We start from the raw sequence: 17,140 nt of genomic DNA on the forward strand, positions 1-17,140 counted from the left end.
CAGGAGCACTCTAGCTCCCCCTGTTTGTTTTCCTTTTCTAGGTCCTCAATGGTGTTGAAGTGTTTTATGTGCGAGTGTTTGTTTCACCGCCCTTTGCTTTCTGAAGGCCGGTTTACACCCACCCTCCCTCCACTGGGAGCTAGACCGCCTAGCAGCACCTTTTTTACTATGCGGATGGTGCTAGATGCGATAGACAAGTTACAGAATGGAAAGGCACACGATCATGATGGGGTTTCACAGGACCGCGTTTCTCCCTGAAGGAGGCAGCAGCAGCTAGATTAGCTCGAGGACATGCAGCCTTGGGGGCACTTGAGAGGCAGTGTGCACACATACAGTTTCAGGAGCCACGCACCAAATTGTGGCTATTTAATACGCTTGTCACACCGACCCTCCTGTACGGAGCTCCAATTTGGGGGCCCAGTATACATCACAAATCTCAAAGAGGGACAGATGAGGGATGGAGGCAAATGGAGAGACCACTGATTATGATGATTGCCCGCATGATTCCGAGCAAATCATCAGTACCACATGAGATTGTTCGGGCTGAGCTGGGTGCCCCACCAGTAGTAACCGAGGCCCTATTCCAGGCAGTTACCTTTTTACAGTGGCTATGGGAGCTCCCTCAGCAGAGGTACTCTCGTTTGGCATTGACCTCATCCATACAGTTGGCAGAGGATGGAGATACTCATTGTTGGTACGCTCAGATGAGATCATGGTTTGACCTACATGGTTTGCGGATAGAGGCACTACCACCCTTTCAGTACAATCTGGATTGCCCATTTTTGGATCTCATCCGCTCAAAGCAAAACCGCGTGATCAGGATGGATATCATCAGAGTGGACACAGAGAGGACATGGACTAGCCCCCTTGAGCCCTTGGGCACGAAAATGACTCATTACAAGAGCCATTTTCTACACCTCTCACCGGATGATTTTATCACCCACCTGGCGTACATGGATGTACACCTATCACATGGGATACGTTGTGCCATTGGACAGATCCGGACCTCATCACACCAGCTGCAGATTGAGACAGGGCGATATGTGCATCAGATCGTGGATGACCGCATTTGTCAGCTATGCTACCAGCAGGTAGAGACAGAGGAACACTACATTTGCCGATGTACAGTCTATTATGAGATCCGAGGGAGATATCACTGCCTCTTCCGAGAGGGTTTTGGGCCGTTACGCAGGGTCATGGAGTTTGAGGATCAGAGATGCCTCGGATTGTTTCTACTTGAGCTCAGGAGACATAGAGAGACCCTCTTGGCAGACAGGAGGCCGAGCCATGATGTACCTAGACAGAGGACCCTGACAAATTTCTTCGGCACCAGCACCAGCAACCCAGCCCACACACCTCCTGATACCTCCTCCATTGGGCCATCAAAGCACCGACCACGCTCCCAGGGAGTCACCACTGATAGAGCAGTTATCTTATGCCGTACTCATCGGCCACGCCCACCAGGATCCCGACCACGGCATCCTCACCATCGCCAGATCAGAGCCATTATTGCTCGGCATCGAAGGCGCCTACCTCGCTTCTACGAACTCTCCATTCTAGACAGCCCCATGGCGGAGATACTTGATCTAAGGAGAGGGCAACACTTCAATTGATCAGCATACATGGATCTACCTGATACACATTTTCCAGTATTTTCTACTCAGTATCATCTCGGAGTCTTGCAGTTCTGTTCTTATAACTGTAGGACAATCAGTTTATTGTACTTTTTAGTCTTGTTCTCTTTGATGAGACACCAACTTCAGATGTACTCTCAGTTTTGGTCTCATAGGCCATTATGGCCTCTTAGAGACGTTAATATATCATTTCATTTCTCTCTCTCTCTCTCTCTCTCTCTCTCTCTCTCTCTCTCTCTCTCTCTCTCTCTCCGCCTTGCAGACTATCACTCCTTAAGAAGTTTGGCATGATAGAAAGCCATCAATGGCTCATATGCGTGTCTTTGGTAGCTTGGCTTATGCTCTTGTGCATGAGTAGCACCTCATGATGCTTGATGACCTGGTTGTGAAATGTATCTTTGTGGCCTATAGTTCGGAGAGTAAAGGGTACCATCACTACCATCCTGCTTCTCAACGGATTATGGTTAGCCGTGACGACGTTTTTGTGGAGAATACATCTTAGCCCTTACTTGAATGCAGAAAACAACGAACTATTGGCTCACATGATCTCTTTGATACTCTCCTCCCCTTGTCTGGGACACACTTACAAGGCGTTGGGCATTTGGACACTCAGCGTATGGCTGGAAATCAACTACAGTTGCTGGAAATCTGTAACATACACTAGAATTATGCGTAATTAAGGATCCTGTCACACAAGTCTCACACCGCCTTCTTTATCCTGAGTTTCGTGAGTCTTTAGCAATCCACTTTTAGTACTTCAAACTTTTAAGAGATTAGAGAGAGAGATATGAAGGAGATAGCACATGCGGAAGCATAAACAATAAACATATGAGAGAGTTCAAAGAAGATTGCGAGAGTTGGACAAGATCACCTTTTATAACAGCGATAAAGCTTTACAATGGCAATGGCCAGCAACTGGATATTGAACTATGTGCAAGGGAATTGGATAAATGAGTGAATAATGGGAAACTCCTTATATAGTGGAGTAGAGACATGGCCGACTGCCTCTAGGGCTGGGCCGACTGGCCCTGGACAAAATAAATATGAGAAAATTAGTAAAATACCCAATAATAGGTATAGCCTCAAAACCCCAAGATGCATAAATTCTAACACCTCCTCTGCAGCTCATAGTGTGCATGAGTCGGAAGAAGAAAAGCCGATGAAGATGCAACCATGGACCCTGCAGCACCGCGAATACTGGAATCACCTCGGAGAGAGCATCCGCTAACCTGTTTCCTCGAAGCAAGATGCCACTACGAACAACAAGGAACTTTGCTTGGCAATGAATTCCTACACAAGTGTGCAATGAACTCCAAAAATAGATGATAAGCTGCTAGATACTCCGCGCCCATAATCCCCAACAGTGGACGGGCTGCTATACCAAAGATAACCATGTCCTTCCAGATGTCTAATGCTCGGAACTCCGAATCACGGTCCCCATGCACTAGTAGGTGGAGCTGTAATCAGTCTCCTCTCCCACCCACAAGCCTCTTTTGGCTGGAAGCACATGGGGGGGAACTGCATGTGTACTAGAGAAGCACACCATCTGGGGTCTCTTGAGCCGGAAGCACCTTGGGAGCCCTAGAAGTGGTACTAGAATTTGTATCACTATCCTGAGTTGTGTCTTTGCCTTTTCTCTTAGATGAAGCCTTGCCCTTGGTCTTGTCCTTCTTCTTGGACAAACAATCCTTGAACAGATGTCCTCTTTTCCCCACAAGAGAAGCAGCGACTCCGACCTTTCTTTTGAACTAAGGAAAGTGCCTGGTCAGAACTGTTGACTGACACCTTCAACTTACCCTGTGAGATGAGAATGGGCTCCTCCTCCAAAAGTAGGGAGCTAAGATCATCAAAATCCAATTGAGTGGAAGTGACCTGGCACCTCAAAGATCGAGAAATAACATCATAGTCCGGAGGAAGCTTGGTGAGGATAAGAGCAGCCACCTGAGAAGAGGACAAAGTAGCACCCATAGCTAGTAACTGTCATGGATAACCTTGGTCTTCATGAGAAAAGACTGCATGGAATTGCCTTCAGGAAATAACAAACTGTAGAGCTGCCCCTGCAAGGTAACTGCCCTCATCGATGAAACTCCAACTTTGAACATACTTGATGAGCACTAGAAAGAGTTTGCACTGCTGGTGAGACCTCCTTGGTGATGGTCCGCACAAGCATAGAATGCACCTTCGAGTCCCGATTCTCCCAATCTTGTAATTCCACAGCAAATTCATCCTCTTGATCCTGAGTCCACCTCCTAGAGTTTTGAGGACGCTCGGGCTTCCTTTCAGTGCCTTGAACAATGTCCCACAAACCCTTGTGGATGAACTAGACCCACATTTGAAGCTTCCAATGAGCGTAGTTGGGTCCTTTCAACTTGTCATCTTTGTTCGTACAGGGGGGAGCCATATCCACAGCAGCAAAGAACAAATCTCGGCTCTCAAACACTTCTCTAAAGGGCTTTCCAACGAAGCGAGGCCCCCTCTCAAACCGTAGAGAGAAAGAGGCGGACTATACGAATGACCAAATGTCGAATCCCTGAGGCATCCACACTCCCTGGATCAAAGAAAAAATGAGCCAACTCGCGGGCCGGAGGTATCACTACATGCACTCTGATGGGTGCTGGCTCATGGGGGCCCTCTACTCCAAAAAGCCGTGTGAAGGAGTAATCAAAAGCCTCTGAGCGCTGTCTAGTGTCGAGACGACTCAGCCGACTGCGTATAGAGGATAGCCGTGAAGCCCGAATCGGCATGGTGAGTCTCCTCTGCGGTGCTCGAGCAAGGTCGGTGCTCAATGTCCTCCGGACTGCAGGTGAACGCCAGGGGACTGCCAGGGCCTCCCGGGGAACTGAGGCGAGCAGGGGGGGAGGAGGGGGGACAGAAGGGGGTGGAGAGGAGCCGCTGCCGAAACCGGAGCGGGGATAGGAGGGGGCGAAGGTGGAAGCGAGGCGGGAGGGTGGGACGGGGGAGGGGGGGGAGGGGGCGAAGGAGGGGGTGCTGGCATCTCCTGGTCCTCAGTCGGCGTTGGGGTCTCCTCCTGGAGGGGAGCAAAGCTGTTCCTCACGGGAACCCAGTGATGCTGAGACTAAGGCTGCTGCTGCATCGGTCTCTGGGCGTGCTGCTGTGGCTGTCTCCCTCGACGGCGCCCCTGTCCAGGCTGCCACTCCGAGGTCTCTGTGGGCTGGGCAGGTGTCCCGGAGGCTGCCTACCGAGCCGCATCTGTGGGCGGGCCACCAGGGGCTTGCTGCTGCGGTGAGGGTCTGGGTCTCTTACGTGGGCAGGCCTTGGCCAGGGGCCGACCTGCCTGCAAATAAAGCACTGGTTCGGGAGCCCCGAGAACTCCACTCTCTGATCAATCCATCCCCCCCCTATCCTAGGTAGCTGAATGACCTTCGGAAGGGAGGAGATGTCAGGAACCAAAACTCTGACTGAAGGTAGCCCAGCTGCTCTAGCCACCACTGAAGCGGCTGTGGGGCCAGTCTCAAGCACCGAGCCCACCAATGCTCCAAGCCTCAAAAGGAGCAGAAGGTACTCGCGGCGGAGTCCAGGGAAGCAAACTGTAACATGGAAAAGGTGCTCTCCCTGCTCGGCCGCTGCTAGGTCAATGCCTTGCTGCCAAGGTCTGAAGAATGCCCGAGCACCCCTGATGTCAAGGGGACTCGTGGCAAGGACCTGGGCCACGCTCTGGGCAGTCTCGAACTCGATCTGGTAGTGTCCACGGCCCAGTAGCTGAACGTCCAGGATCTTGCCCACATCTACAAGAAGGCCGGCCTGGAGAAGATCCCGGATCTCCCCTCTGCTGGGGTGAGTGCCGACTATACGACAGATGGTGGAATGTGCCTGGAGGCGTTTCACCTCTGCGGCGGCGAGGCTCGCTTCCTCTTCCGGCGAAAGAGAGAGCTTGATGGGGGTATCCTCAGGGGGCGGACGAGGGGACTGCAGAAGAGTCCCTCTGAGGTGGGGCGAGAGGAGCCTCCATCAGAGTCTGAAGCTATGGCAAAGGCGGAGCGAATGTGGAAAGGCCTGCAAGAACCGAGCTGCACACAAAGACGGTAAAAAAAAAAAAAGAAGGGAAGAAACCCCCAGGGGTCGAAAAAAACCAGAAACAAGAGGAGGGGGGGGGGTAAGTCGGCGAAGAAAGAACCCTGGGGGGGGGAGGGGGCGGAAGCAGCGCGACAGGGGGGGGTGGAGGGAAAGAGAGGGCTGGCGGAGAGGGGGGGGGTCGGGGCGCTGAAGAGGGGAGGGAGGCGCGAAGGCGAGGAGATGGGGCGGCGGGCGCTTCAGCGTAGGAACACCAGGCGGAGGGGGGACGAACAAGCGAGGGCAGGCGGGGGGGGGGAGGGAGGACGCGTGGGCGTGCAGCCGCAGCGCGAGCAGGGGGGAAAGGGCAGGAGCTTCAGCGAGCCGTGAGTTGCCGAGGCCCTCTCTCTCTCTATGTGACATCAAGAGATGTTGACCTCTCCAAGATTTCTCAATCTTGTGTTGGTTTAGGTGTAGATATATATGATAAACGTTTACAACCCTAGTGTTCTAACTTAAATATCATAAGAATGCCTCACTTCACTTCTAACATTTCTAAAATAACTAAATATGGTGTTGTCTCTTCCCAGTTATTTAGATTCTCTCGTATTTGTTCAAACAAGTTTGCTTTTAATACTCTAGTTTGCCAACTCATCAATTTGCTTGTGCAAAAGGATTATTGCTTTAAAAGGTTTGAAGCAAAGTTCGTTGTTTTTTGAATTGAAGTAGATATATCTTTGAGATTTTTGCTTTTGGAATGTTTAAGATTATAAGTAATAAGTTTCACAAAAATGGGGAGCTTAAAAGACCATTTTCTGTTTAGATCATTTTAGCTCTTAGTTGTTATTTATCATTGCTTTAATAGGGAAGTGATTTGTTTTTGCTAGTCTTGTTGTAAGTGCTAGCCTTCATCATGGCTGAGTCTGCCCTTTACCTCCGGAGAATTGATAGAAACTCAGCTCATTGGTCTCTATATAAAAATTGTGTCCTCTGGGTTAGGACAATTTTTTATATATATGTAAACCTCCACCTACTCTAGGGCGCTGATGACATGAGTAGGAATGTCATAGCACCTAGTCCATGCTATGCATGATGAAGTTGATGATCTTATACTTCATGATTGGACAATCATTGAGGTAAAGTTCGCACTTTTTGTATTCTTGTCTTTGCTTGTTTTATTTTAGTGAATTAGTCATTTAAAGTTTGTTATACTAAATAGTCATAAAAAATTTGTTTAACTTGTTTGTTAGAAATTCTTTTGTTGTGGTTCAATAACGAATTTGTGTGTGTGTATGTATGTGGGCATGTGTGATTTAGTTATGTATTTGTCTATTTTTGCAAGTTATTATTACTATTTTTTTTTTCTTGGGTGTCTCTATTAAGCCTTATAAAAAAATTGTTTGTTTTGGTGATTCTCTTCTTTTTTTTTTCAATTATTCGTAAGTTCAAATTCATCTGGCCTTATGACGGTATATCTCTTTATAGACCTAGATTCATATTTATCTTATGGAGTTGGATCGGTACTAGGTTTTAGTATCAGAGGTGTTACCTAAGGGAGACATGATGTAGAGAAATGTGATATACACAACATTGATGGTATGACCTATACTTGATTTCCAGATACCTTTGGCTCACATATGTACTCTAGCCCAAGAGCACAACAAATGTTGGATGGCATTTGTTTTGGAGTTCTTGCATGCTGTAATGGTAGCGGGTTTTCCTTAGGTAGCATTTTGGATACACCTTTGTTTCATCTCAAATTTTGAGATGAGAGAGGGTATGACTTATTGCATGTAAGATGGGGGTTCTTGGATAGAACTTGATTTTCCGGCGATTTTATCATATGGATGGGGCTTGAGTTTCTTTTAGTGCGCATGCACAAAGGTGGAGGTGGGTATGATGGTTGGTTCCTTGGGAGAGTTTAGGAAGTTTCTATGGGATTCATGGTTTCTTTCGAGAAACGGTACTATTCTGGGTAAAGGTAGCATTTCCTGAGACTATCCTCCCGAGTTTTGAACTTAGGTTCATAGGGTTTACATGTGGTAGGCATACTTAGGATTTGGCCAGCCTTGTGTAGGTCAAGGTTGCTGCCCGTACGTACGTATGGATCCGTACAGTACGGTACAGCCGTACGGTACCGTACCGTACTGTACGGATCCGTACGCAATCATTTAAAAAAATAAAAATAAGTGGCGTGTGTGGCGAGGCGCGTGTTCAGGCGATTGTAGATAAGCGACCACGTTGCATTTAATTTTGGGCATTTTGTGTGTACTTGCAAAATCGAGTGTCCTGTGTGTACCTGCAAAACTTTGCACAGCAAATTTCCTCGCTCTCTCTCCCGCCCAGACTTCATCATGCCGCGCAAGACTAACCCGAACTAGGCAATCCACACCAATGTCCTGAGGGTTGTTAACACCCCTTCTCAGCAAGGGAAGGGTCAAGTACTCGGCTATGGGCATCCAAGTATTGCGGGGAGCAGTACACTAGCACCATAACTCGCGTCATCAAGCACATGACAGGTATCGGGTGCACCAAGCAATGTGGTCCATGTGATAAAATACCACAAGCTTTGAGGGACCAATTGATTGCAGAGAATTGTCCTGCAATGGGTGGTGCAAGCAGTGTTAGAGGTGGTGAAAGTGCGCAAGATGCTCTCCATGATGCTTTTATTGGAGATGTTACAGGTTTAGGTACACTAGATGAGGGTGAAAGTCTTTTGGCTTCAGCCCAATCCACCACAGGCAGGAAGAGGGCACGTATTGCCGATGATGAGGACCTCCTGCCACAAGATGCGAGAGGTATAGGGGAGGCATGAAAGCAATCCACTCTGCGTTCTTGTATCTCATCACAAGCTTGGGTTAAGGAGCGGCAAAGGGTGGCAGAAATGGAGATTTGTCGTACTCTTATTGAGTGTAATATATCCTTCAATGTGTTAAGGACAGACCAATGGAAAAGAATGGTGAAAGCAATTGCGCAGGTAGGGCCTACTGAGAGCTTTACATAGAGAGCTTGAGAGTGTGGATCGTTGTGTGACCCGCTCACGTGCATGATCTCTCAGCATTCCTCTACGCCAGGCAGCTCCAGATCCAGGCTTTGCGAGACGAGAGCATTCGCAGGGGAAAGTTTCCAGTTCGTCGCACCCAGCAGAGGCGTGCAAATGAGGCTGTCCAACTCATTCACACTCAGATTCCCGAGGCACATGACGAGGATGCACTGGAGCTTGTTGTTGCTGAGCCAGAGTTCGATGAAGAGGGCAATGGTATCAATGATGGAGGCATGCTCTCTTCAGAAGACTCGTCATCTTCATCTGATGATGAGATTTGAGACTCTTGCGTCTAGAGTCTAGACAACTGTAGTGTTTCATTGTTTTGCTTTTTGCACTTGTGGACCAGGACGTGTGCTGTAGACATGATATTTGTACTCTCTTTTATCATCTATGACTTTCATGGTTCTTGCTTATATCACTATGACTGTTGACATGAGGTATTGTGTAATGGGCTTGGTAACTGATTTAAACTTTAAGTAATGAGGTTCAGTCTTTATTTTAAGTATTTTGGTTGCTATGTCTACAAAATATTCAGGTTTCTAGGACTGTTTACAAATGGTACGTACTGTTTACGTACCTTAAAATTTGTTCTGTACAGAAGTACGTTCCGTACGTACTAATAGTGTGCCGTACACTACGTACCTTTCCACCTTGGTGTAGGTATGATTGCCTTATGCGCCAATGAGTTGCTACAGACACAATTTTACTTGAGGCAAGATTGTCCCGGATGAGTGTTCTACACTTACGACAGCCTCATGATTGCTATTTGGGGCAAGATTATCATAGGTGAGTGTTCTATATTTATGGAATCCCCAAAATTATGGGAGGACGTAAGAGGGTATATCATATAGGGCAGATTGATGTGGTGGGCTAATGTGAAAGTTAGTGTAATTTAGATGGGAGTTTGGTTGTGTCAAGGTAGGATTGGGAAGGAATTAATCACTCTTGACTTAATCTTATGTCTAAAGGGGGTCTTGTATGGAGTGTATCTTGGTGGTATAGGACACTAGGATCCACTACATGCAGGGTTTCTGGATACATCTATATTCCTATTTGATGGATTTCTAGACTAAGGGGAAGCGGTAGTTAATTTGAGAAATCAATTATAGGAAGGAAGGAAGAACAAGATTGAGAATTGTAGATGATTGGAGAGTGTTATGTAGTTGCGTAGTAGTTGCAACTATGATTGGGTCTATGTTTTGGGTAAAGTGGTTATGCTTTGTTAGGTGTGAAGCTTCTTTGCTTTGCAGATGTGTTTGGGTAAAGCGGTTATGCTTTGCCAGATGCTAGGTAAAACTTCTTTACCGAGATAGTTATGAGGATCTTGGCACTTGCGCATACATTTTGTAGAGATCCAAGTTCAGATGAGATTTCGTTGATATTGAGATCAATAGGGTTCTCGGATAGATTTATTCTCTCGAGAAGATTCAGTTTGTATGCCGAAAGAGATTGCTAGTAACCTCCCCTTCAGGGATTAGCTCTAGGATGAACATGTCCATGTGCATGCAAATGATAGATCGAGTCAAAAGATAATGAGTGTCATTGCTCTAATGAGTGTGACCAAGTCAAAAGATAAGGTTGTAAACCTACAACGGCATCTACTTGGCGTAACATTTGAAAATCAATCAAATCATCAAGCTACAAAGAAAAAATGCACCAAGCTCTGATACCAAATATTGGCGTTAGAACTGCACGCAAGAGAAGAAGCTATGGTGGATCAAAGATGTCCATGGTGTGATCGTGTGCAGAGAGAGAGATGGGAGTTGGAGAGAGAAAGACAATGCTCAGTGCCTGTCATAACATATATGGTCCTCTTCCTGAGGAGACAAGGAACGGAAATAGCTGATTTCTTCAAGGGTTGAGCTGTTGAATTCCCTCTCCTCTCACCCATGAAGGGAGTTGGAGAGAGAAAGACAATGCTCAATGCCTGTCATAACATATATGGTCCTCTTCCTGAGGAGACAAGGAACGAAAATAACTGATTTCTTCAAGGGTTTGCAGCTGAGCTGTTGAATTCCCTCTCCTCTCACCCATAAACCATTACCATAATTTGCAATCACCCCTTGCATACAGGATGCAAAATGGTATCAAGCAATATCCATATCTTCATAAATTTCAGCTATCAAAGCAAGGACTACATCCACAACCATGTCTCTGAAATACTGATGAGTCAAATAACTGTTGTTAATCAACAATAATCTTTGAGCTGATATAGTTGTAACTCATCTAGTGGCATGTCAAAGTACAAACTCAGCTGTATGGGAGCATGATCAAAGAACTGCAAAGTGTAATCCACGCACATTCTACATGTAAGAGGATCAATCCTAGCAGCATTCAACAAATACCATGTGTCAAGCCTTGCCTTGTAAGTTGTATAAGCATTATGAAGAAAGGTATACCCCTTCTTATCAGGCCACGTGGTCAGTCAAATAACAAGTGCATCCATGTAATTTTTTGCATTGCGCCAAGCAACTCTTTCAGCCACAATCATGTGTGGATTGCGACGAGTATTTTCATCTATTGCCGGAGAGTTATTAAAATCCCCACAGATGAGAGCATTCGTCAACCAAGGGTAATGTTGCAATTGCAACCACATTCTAGCTCTTTGAGTAGACATTGTGGAAGCATAAACCGATGCAAACTCATAAGCCTCTTCATTGAGCATGCACTGCACAATGAGTAACCTGCCATTTGGATCATTGTAAGCAACTACCGGTTGCAATTCTTGTCTGACAAGAAAATACACATCAGAGAAAGTAGAACAACCAGTATACTATATATAGTATCCATCAAGCAATCCAGTCTGGCAGCCAAAGCATGTAAGCAACTTATGTTCTTGAAGACATACTATGTCTAGCTTCATTCTACACACATAGTCCCAAACCAACCTCCATTTATTCAAGTTGCTTAAACCCTGTACATTATATGACATGCATTTAAGAGGTGCCTTTATGATCATTTTATTGAGGGGTGCAAGCCACATCAACATCTACTTGCATATTTTGTTGCATATTCTATAAAGTTTGCGTTCCACCTTGAGCTATTGCAGCCCAAAGCTTTCCTATATCAACTTCTCCTGACAAGCAAGCTTTACTCTGAGAGGAAGATGATTCTGTCCACATTCTGGACTACAATGGTTGGGGTCTGACAGAAATGACCTTTATGGGGTTTGGGGTCTGCCAACCCTCCGAATCTATCACATTCTTATCCTTGTTTGCAACATTTTTCACAATCTGTTCAGTTCTAGCAAGCATATGAACTGGCTGCCTCACTCTTGTTCTTATTTGCACTCCTGCATTAGCAACATGCACTTTATTTTTTGTTTTGGTTGGAGTAGCTTTGTCTTCCCTATAGACGTTTCCACAATTGGAGTCGGAGGAATAGAATCAGTTGGAGGCCTCAACACTCACTTTTTTGTTGTTGTTGTAAAAAGCTATGTTTTATTTCTTCACTGTACAAAGAAAGAAGTCCTAAAAAAAGAGGCCAACTTCTTAAAGAGCAGTCAGAGAAGTTAAAAGCACTGAAAAACGAAGCCAACTAGCCATCATCTATTTGATCCAGATGGATGGTGTCAAACAAAGATTGATGCAAGGATTGACGAAAGTAGGGATAGTGTGCAATCCCTACGGAATGGAAAATCCATTGATTTCTTTCATGCCATAGTGTGTCCAGATTAGAAAGGGTTGTGCATGATCCAATGTAGATGGCCACCTACCAAAGAGCCAAAAAATCTACAAAAGGAATACCCTACAAATTTGAGTTGTGATGAGATGTGGATAAGATGTGATGTGATGTAAATGGATGTAGATGTGGATGTGATGAGATGTGATGTGATGTAAATGGATGTGGATGTGGATGTGGATGTGATTAGATGTAAATGGATAGGGATGTGGATATGATGAGATGTGGATGAGATGTGATGTGATGTAAATGGATGTGGATGTGGATGTGGATGTGGATGTGGATGTGATGAGATGTGGATAAGATGTGATGTGATGTAAATGGATGTAGATGTGGATGTGATGAGATGTGATGTAAATGGATGTGAATGCGATGTGATAATATGTGAATTAGATCCAAAGCAAGCTTCCAGGCGGGCTTCGAAACCTTTGGAGTTGGTACACAGACTTGTGTGTACCTATGCCGGAACACGTAATGTAAAAGGTTGCAATTGTTCCTGTAACATGTGCCATAAAGGTATATAGTGCATACCCAACTGCCAACGGCTTTGAGCTTGAGGAAATGACAAAACATTTCCTTTGGCATCAACAACATCTTGGCAAACCCAAATGCCTTTTGTAGAAAGAAAGTAAGCTCGCTAAGGGGAACAAAGAGCCAAAGGAGCAGAAATGCACGATTCCAAAAGATATTTTCTTGTCTCAAAGTATTGCCAATCTCAGGAGGTCTACCCGACCAATATATTGCAAAACAAGCTTCCAGACTGCAAGGAGGCGAGAAACATTAAGGGCATCGAGCAATCTTACCCTCTACATAGCCTAATAAAAGTTCCCGGTGAGTTAGCTACCATTTGCCAAATGCATATGTATTCACATTAAAGCAAAGAGCTGCAATCATAAGCATCAAGGGTTGTTGCTACGCAATAAAAGTCGGAAGCGGAGTGGCTTTGCGTGCCAAAACATGATAATGGATATTCATATTGTTAAGCCCTCCATGCATTTTCGGCGAGCATATGAACTCATACTTAAGGAGACGCAAGGCCTTCATATAATGAGAATTTTGCCAAAAGATCTCAATGCTTTTTGTTATAAAACAAGAGATTTGGTTTCTAGACCATGCTAGAAGAGGGAGAAAAAACTGAATATATGCCATCAAAATAGATTAAACTATTCTCAATTTAACATGAAGTGGCCAAGTAGAGAGTTTCCAATATTCCAATTTAATTGTAAGTTTTTGTAGCACCCAATCCAATCTGTAGTATCACGAAGTGAGAGATTCCATCCTGTCTGACATGTTGTGTAGGCGATATGATTTGCCTAGGCCATAGAATGTTGTACCATTGAGCTTGATTAAGAGGCAACAGTTTTGATTTTTTAGAATTGATAAAAAGACCTGTTGACACAAAGCATTCATGAGACATTGTAGATCCGATTGCATATTCCGAGGAAAGAAGAAAGAGTCATTAGCATATGCTTGAGCAACTAAATGCCGACCATCAGGGAGACGAAGCCCATGTAATTTGTAAGCCTCAGTGAGCTTATCCATATATGTTAAGAAGGGATGAGTAGCAATAGCATAGAGCAAGGCACTAAGAGGGCAGCCTTGTCGAACAAATCTACCCAAAACCCATCGATAAGCCTTTTCCCAAAATGCATCTAGCAGTGCTATCTTGATACAGCCAGTAAATTATGTTCTGCATTTTTGGACCAAAGCTCAACTTTGCCATAGCTTTTGCAATGTAATCCCATTGGATTGTATTGAAAGCCTAGGAATATCAACCTGCAATGTAATCCCATTGGATTGTATTGAAAGCCTAGGAATATCAACCTGCAATAAGAGCACATCCTGCTTCATATATGTTGCATACTCTATGCTAAGATAGACATTAGTAATGTTATCTGTTATTTGTCTATGAGGCACAAAACCATATTGCATTGGATGGATACCCCTATTCAAAATCTTTTTGAGTTGATTAGTGATCATCTTAGTGACCAATTTATAAATCACTGCCATCAAGGTAATAGGACGCATCCTTGTCCGCTATGGTTGTCCCTTGGAAGTCACCACTGACAGAGGTTCCCACTTATTAGAAAGTTTTTTGACACAAATCCTTTTTTGGCACCAATCTTATCAGTTCCTCTTGCCAAGGCTTGATGCCCAAATTCCAAGCTTCATTGGTCATAAGCAAAAGTGATTCTTCAAGCATAGGCCAAAATTGCAAAAAGAACTTTAGAGTCGATCCACCCCATCCTGGAGTCTTTCATTTACCAAGCACCTTAAGTGCCTTGTTTAGTTCCATAGCTGAAAACATGGACTCCAAATCAACCGCTTCATCCATATTCAGCCAAACTAGTCAGAGGAGCCACATAACACTGATGTGCACATCTAGTCCCCAGACCTATCTTGCCCTTGCACAGCCCTACGAATATCACGAGTCACTTGGGGTGGTGTTGCAAAGACATGCTGAAAATGCATAACACATTCATGCTCTAGCTGGTGTATGTCCTGTGTCCAATTGCCAAATAAGATCCTTACCAGTCAGTCGACTATCATTGAGACACAATCATGGTGTTCCCTTGCTTTACAAACTTCTATATGATATATATATATATATATATATATATACCTAGATGAATCCAAGAACATGTCCAAATTCACCTTATAAGAATGTGCAATTTATAACCTCATGGTAGTCATCCACAAGACAATAAACCATCAACTCCATCATGCACATTGCATAGTATGGACTGGATATACGACATCCCCACTGACATCATCAGTGCCCAATAGTGGGTGTAGAACTTGGTATCAATATATGCTCCCACACACACACACCCCACGCACACACACACACACACACATAAGAGCATACATTCATACAAAGGTCTGTGTCCTGAGTTTCTGTCAGAGCTCCGGAGATACAGGGCAGACTCAGCCCATAATGAAGCCCAGTACTAAGGATCATAACAAATAGAAAGAACTACTACAACAAAAATGTAGTTGATAGGGCATATGCACCACTAAAGATAGAAAGAATTGACAAAATATTAACTAGCTTCAACTTGGATGAAATCTTCACAATGTGAAATTTGCATGTCCACTAATAATGAACAGGTACATCCCTAAGGATCCAACCTGCATCTGGTGCACTAAAAATGCTCATTCACACTATTGCCTAATGCACTCCCACTCATCCATATTTAGCCAACCCCCTTGGTTAACCTCCCTCTCCAATAATTGATTTCGAGCACCAGGTCATCCTAGCCTGCCTATGAGACGATCACTGTATTCCGATAGCCTGTTTATGCTGCAGAGAACTTGGGTAGTGGCTCATTTTCGTTAAAGCAACCATCATGTCCCTTGTTTCAGTCTCAACTAAATGGTTTGTATTCCTCAGAAGCCAAAAAGTCCGTGCAATGCTGCATAACTGGTAGGAAATGGACTTAATGGCAGTCCACTCACATTGACGTGTGCAAGCATAGCTTAGCCTACTTCATACATAGTAGCGCTTGGTCTCGTAGAAACTACACCTGCACACGTTCTGGCACCATACCAGAGACTCTTGAAGCAGCAATCGTCGTGTTTAAAGATACAGTACGAAAACAAGGGCTCCTCTTATGAAGAAGCACGCTGTTGATATCAAAAAGAAGGGAGGTTGACATGCACCTGCCATCGCGAATGAGTTGGGAGATGTGGGCCCATGCCAGTGCGCGCATCTCGTGAGGTTCGTGCACTCTGAATTTGGGGCAGCTACCGAGCGCTACGGCATGGTGGTCGAACACCGGGGGTAACACAAGGGTCCTGTTGAGCAGAGCCGCGACAAGCAGGGCGTTCTTCAGCTCCTCGACTTGGTTGCTGAAGCCACTGTGCGGAGAATACAGCATGTACTTCTCCCCCGGCGGAAGCGACGGACGCTCGGAGGAGGCCAAGTCACATTGGGGGACATAGTGGACAGCCGCCGCCGCCACTGCTGCTTCTACTTCTTTGGCGGCGGGGAAAGATAGAGTGTAGTAACATGCATTAGAGATGGCGTACAAAACAACCGCGATGCAGACAAAGGAGAGGGAGAGATGTGGCCAGCACCGTCGCGGGTGCGGGTAACCGGATCCAGCGCGCATTGTAAAAACGAGCTCTCCGCGCTGAGACTGTATCCTTCTTCAGGAAACTTTAGAAAGGTTAATGGGGACAATCAGGGACTAGAGGCCCCTGAATGTTTAAATGTCTACATTTTTGTTGGTTTTTTGTTGGTGGTCTCTTGTGCTATAAATAATAATAAATATGTCCTTGGCATTACAATCTAGGATTAGGTGATATGGATCAGGGAAGATGAAGGGTTATCCTAATGTGTTTGAATATTGACAGGTGTATACATGGGATGATGCTAATTAGAGCTAAGTCTCCTAAATTGGACCAAGAGCTAGAAATGGTATCTCCAAGAAAAGCATCCAAAAGAAACCTTCATGGCCTTGGTGGGAAACACCCCTTGGGAAAAAGGCCAACGGTGAAAATATGGATTAAAGGAGAAGACTTTGAAGGGCAATTACCCAAGGGCTACACCTCTAATGTGCTGCTAACTACCTGTATGTAGCTAGGTTTTCACTTTTCATGGGGAAACTCTTCCTTTGTATGGGAAGATGAAATGTGGGACCCAGTATGTGATTTGCTGAATAGGAAATGGGACTAAGTTTTTGTAAAGTCTTTGATGTGTAAAAAAATAAAAGAGAAGGGATGTAGAAGGGATTTTTGTAAAGGGCTGATAATATTAATATAT

General features: G+C 45.1%; 1 protein-coding gene across 1 annotated transcript in view; it reads right to left on the reverse strand.

Annotated features, from left to right (window-relative positions):
- The window catches only part of LOC147614060 (O-fucosyltransferase family protein), a 53,428-nt gene extending 36,865 nt beyond the window's left edge, over positions 1-16,563 (reverse strand). The window contains exon 1 of the mRNA XM_086780601.1: positions 16,036-16,563. Coding sequence (XP_086636727.1) covers positions 16,036-16,487 — 452 coding nt within the window. The 5' untranslated portion in view covers positions 16,488-16,563. The remainder of the gene's footprint in view (positions 1-16,035) is intronic.
- Between the last annotated feature and the right edge of the window lie 577 nt (positions 16,564-17,140).

This window comes from Cibotium barometz, chromosome 42 (assembly GCF_041138505.1).
Source record: "Cibotium barometz isolate CiBa-2024 chromosome 42, ASM4113850v1, whole genome shotgun sequence".
In the NCBI taxonomy this organism is placed as follows: domain Eukaryota; kingdom Viridiplantae; phylum Streptophyta; class Polypodiopsida; order Cyatheales; family Cibotiaceae; genus Cibotium; species Cibotium barometz.